At 45.6% G+C, this 3,383-nt stretch overlaps 1 protein-coding gene and 1 long non-coding RNA gene across 5 annotated transcripts in view; both read left to right on the top strand.

Moving 5' to 3' along the window:
- Window positions 1-1,219, top strand: part of LOC111812852 — a 12,607-nt gene extending 11,388 nt beyond the window's left edge. The window contains exon 3 of the long non-coding RNA XR_002818235.1: window positions 1,210-1,219. This is a non-coding gene — a long non-coding RNA (uncharacterized LOC111812852). The remainder of the gene's footprint in view (window positions 1-1,209) is intronic.
- The window catches only part of LOC101572733 (N-acetylated-alpha-linked acidic dipeptidase 2), an 87,560-nt gene extending 84,675 nt beyond the window's left edge, over window positions 1-2,885 (top strand). For all 4 annotated transcript variants that reach the window (XM_004641913.2, XM_023702153.1, XM_023702154.1 and 1 more), the window contains one exon: window positions 2,551-2,885. In XM_004641913.2, coding sequence (XP_004641970.1) covers window positions 2,551-2,740 — 190 coding nt within the window. In that variant the 3' untranslated portion in view covers window positions 2,741-2,885. The remainder of the gene's footprint in view (window positions 1-2,550) is intronic.
- Window positions 2,886-3,383: the final 498 nt, after the last annotated feature.

The raw sequence follows: 3,383 nt of genomic DNA, 5'->3' as shown, positions 1-3,383 counted from the left end.
TGTGGTGCTGGGGATCGAACCGCGGTCCCTGTGCTTTGCCAAGCTTGTTTCAAGTAGGTGCTTTAGACCACTGAGCCATCTCTCCAGCCCCTCTGCTATCATTTTAGAGATTTCCAGTGTATGGCTTCTGATTTCTTCTATCTCCTTGTGCTTTGGATGTGTCCAGGGTATGCTGGAGGTCTGCAGTTGCATTTGGCTTCTGTGTCTTGTCATTTCCTATGTTCTATTTTTTGTTTCATTTTATATGTTGATCCTCACAGATTTCCTATGATAGATAGCTTTATTAGCAGTATCAAGGCTTCTCTATGAGAAGTCTTGTAGGTATAGACAGTTCTTGGTCTTTGTGTCTATTTCAAAAACCTTTCCAATAAGCCTCCAGATTATTAAATATAGGAAGTTGCTGTGTACTTGGTTCAGCACCCTCTCCTTTGTTACTGGACTATGGTGATAGTTATTACCCCAGAAAAATCACAGGATTGTCATATGAGTAAGGAAAACTGATTACAATATGTATGACATTCTGGCTAAAAGTAGTACAATTAGCAACAACAATAGTATCAAGCACTGCTTAGCCGCTGACAAACTGTGGTAACTGTTGATCTGGAATCCTTAAGCCATAGAAGCAAGCTGTACAGTTATATAATTAAATCCAGCATATACCAGGAACCCACATGCAGTAAGTTTTCCCTTGGTATATTTATTTGGGGCATATTTCAGAGGGACAAGGGAGAAAAATAGAGATTAATGAGAAAAAGTGTAGTGGAAGCAAGGTGGTAAGGCCAAAGAGGATTTCCCAAGTTTTAGGAAACAGGAGAGGCATGCAGGAGAGAAAGAATGAAGGGAAAAGCAAAAGACTATTGGAGCAGACCAGCAAGAGAAGAGACTGTGTTCGCTTACATAAAAGAATGATCAAATGAAGAAAGATAGTTGAAGGAAGAAGATGAAGAGAACAAAATGAAAATAAAGTTAAGAAATCTAAATAGTCAAAACAAAACAACACCTCAACCAGACTGAAAAAGGAAAATCACTCAAAGAAACAAAGAAAAAGGGCCAGCCAGACAGCTCTGCAGTCTAAAGCACCTGCTTAAGCAGATGCAGGGACCGGGGTTCGATCCCTGGCATGCCGTGCCAGCCCTGCCCCTGGGGTACACTGAGAGGGACTGAGACTGGGCATGGTGGTGCGCGCCGGTAATGCCAGCACTTGGGAAGCTGAAAACAGGAGGATCACTGAGTCCAATCTGTGTAGTGAGACCCTGTAGGCCCTGTTACTAAATACATTTAAAAAATAAGGGGGGCCTGGCCCTAGCTCAGGCCTTTAAGTGGCTTCTTCCACAAAGCTGTCAGCCTCAGGTTGCAGGAGTTCGAACCTCACACCTCTCCTGCTGGCCAAAAGTGCCCTGAAGGCATTCGAGCAACAACAACAACAACAACAACAAAAAATCCTTAAAAAAAAAAATAAGGAAAAAGAAAATAGTAAAATTCCTCTGGTACTCACCGCTCTGTGACAGCATCCATGTTGGATCCCAGGAGTGTGCTACGCAACCCCACCATGTTTGCAGTAGGATTAGCTACTGAGCCATGTACAGTTGGCTCGTCCTGGGCACTGTGCAGCTTCCTGTGATCCACACCACAGACTCCTCTTGCCCACTGGCCAAGCACAGAAGGGAGTGCCCCTGTCCCAGCACAAGCCAATACTGCTTGCACTACTGGGCCAAGGTGCCACCAAAGAGGAGTCTGGGCAGTCCCAATTCCTGCCTCTACAGAATTCTCCTTAGTCTGTTTACCAGGTGCTAACAGGCCACTGTGTGTTACTTTTCTCTCGATGCTGAGACAAAATATCTGACACCCAAAATTAAGGTAAGAAAGGTTTTATTTAGCTCAGTGGAGGTTTTAGCCCATAATCAGCTGGCTCCGAGGCAGGGTAGTATGGCACAGGGGCAACAATAAAGGCGGCAAAAGACAGCAAAAGCAGCAAGAGCAGAAAAGGGGCAGGCCAGAGAACTCAGGGATGGCCAGATAGCTCTGCGGTTAAAGCGCCTGTTTAGGCAGACACAGGGGTCGAGGGTTTGATCCCTGGCCTGCTGTGCTAGCCCCACCCCCAGGGTTTGCTGAGAGGGCGATGGAGACTGTGTGGTGGTGATGGAGACTGTGTGGTGGTGCGTGCCTGTAATCCCAGCTCTTGGGAGACTGAAAAACAGGAGAATCACTACGAATTCGATCTGTGTAGTGAGACCGTGTAGACCCTGTACTAAATGCAGTTAAAAAAAAAAAAGAAGAAGAAGAAGAAAGAAATAGGCAGGGAAGCAAGCGGGCTACCTGCCCGCAACATGGTGCACAGTCACACCATCTCCCTGCCCTCCTGCACAGGCCCAGGATGGTTGCACAATGAGGCCTCTGGCCCCCTGCTGAGTCCCTTACTTAAATAGGTCTTTAGTTCGCTGAGCTATCTCACTGGCCCTCTCCAATAACTTCTAAGAGAAACAGCTATGATATAAATTTTAGCTACTTTTCATTCGTTTTAAAAAACAAACATTTTTTTTTTCCCTTTAGGCATATCATCTTTGCTCCAAGTAGCCACAACAAGTATGCTGGAGAGTCGTTTCCTGGGATTTATGATGCTATGTTTGATATTGAAAATAGAGAAGATCCTCTTTTGGCGTGGGCAGAAGTAAAGAAACATATCTCTATTGCAGCCTTTACAATTCAAGCAGCAGCAGAGACATTGAAAGAAGTGGTATAGCAAGGATCAGTCACCTGGCTATTAAATACATTGCCAAAGTCTCAGGATGAAATGTCTCATTTTTGATGATTTTTTTGTTTGTTTGTTTGGCTTTTTTTGTATTTTAGAGAAGGGTCTACAGGGTGTTCAGGGTTTCACTACTAGATCAGACTTATAGTGTCTATACTACTCCCAGTCTCAATTGCAGTCTCAGCACTCCCGGGGGCGGAACAGGCACGGTAGGCCCAGGGATCAAAACCCCCGGCCCCTGCAACTGCTTATAGGCGCCTTAATCCGCTGGGCTATTTGGCCACCCCATCAATGACTCATAAAATAGGTTTTAAAAATCATGATTCTCACGTCATGTTGCTAGAGTCCCACCTTGTTCATTTGTAGAGCTTCTGCCTTGTGCATACATGGTGAAAGCAACTGCAAATGGAAACAACTCAAATGTCCAATAGCAGATAAATGGCTAAATTATGGTATAGCTGCCATGGAATTCTAGCCAGCAATGTAAAAAGGAAAGAACTGTTGGGCTGGCGAGATGGACCACTGAGCTATCTCGGCGGCCCAAGGGTTCTTTCTAAAGTGCCTGCTTAGGCAAGTGCAGGGGCCATGGTTCGATCCCGGCACCGTGCAAGCCCTGCCCCCAGGGTGGGCTGAG

The sequence above is a fragment of the Octodon degus genome, unplaced genomic scaffold, assembly GCF_000260255.1.
Source record: "Octodon degus isolate 3935 unplaced genomic scaffold, OctDeg1.0 scaffold00146, whole genome shotgun sequence".
NCBI lineage: Eukaryota > Metazoa > Chordata > Mammalia > Rodentia > Octodontidae > Octodon > Octodon degus.
The sequence above is the reverse complement of the archived record's forward strand: the minus strand, read 5'-3'. Positions and strand labels throughout refer to the sequence as shown.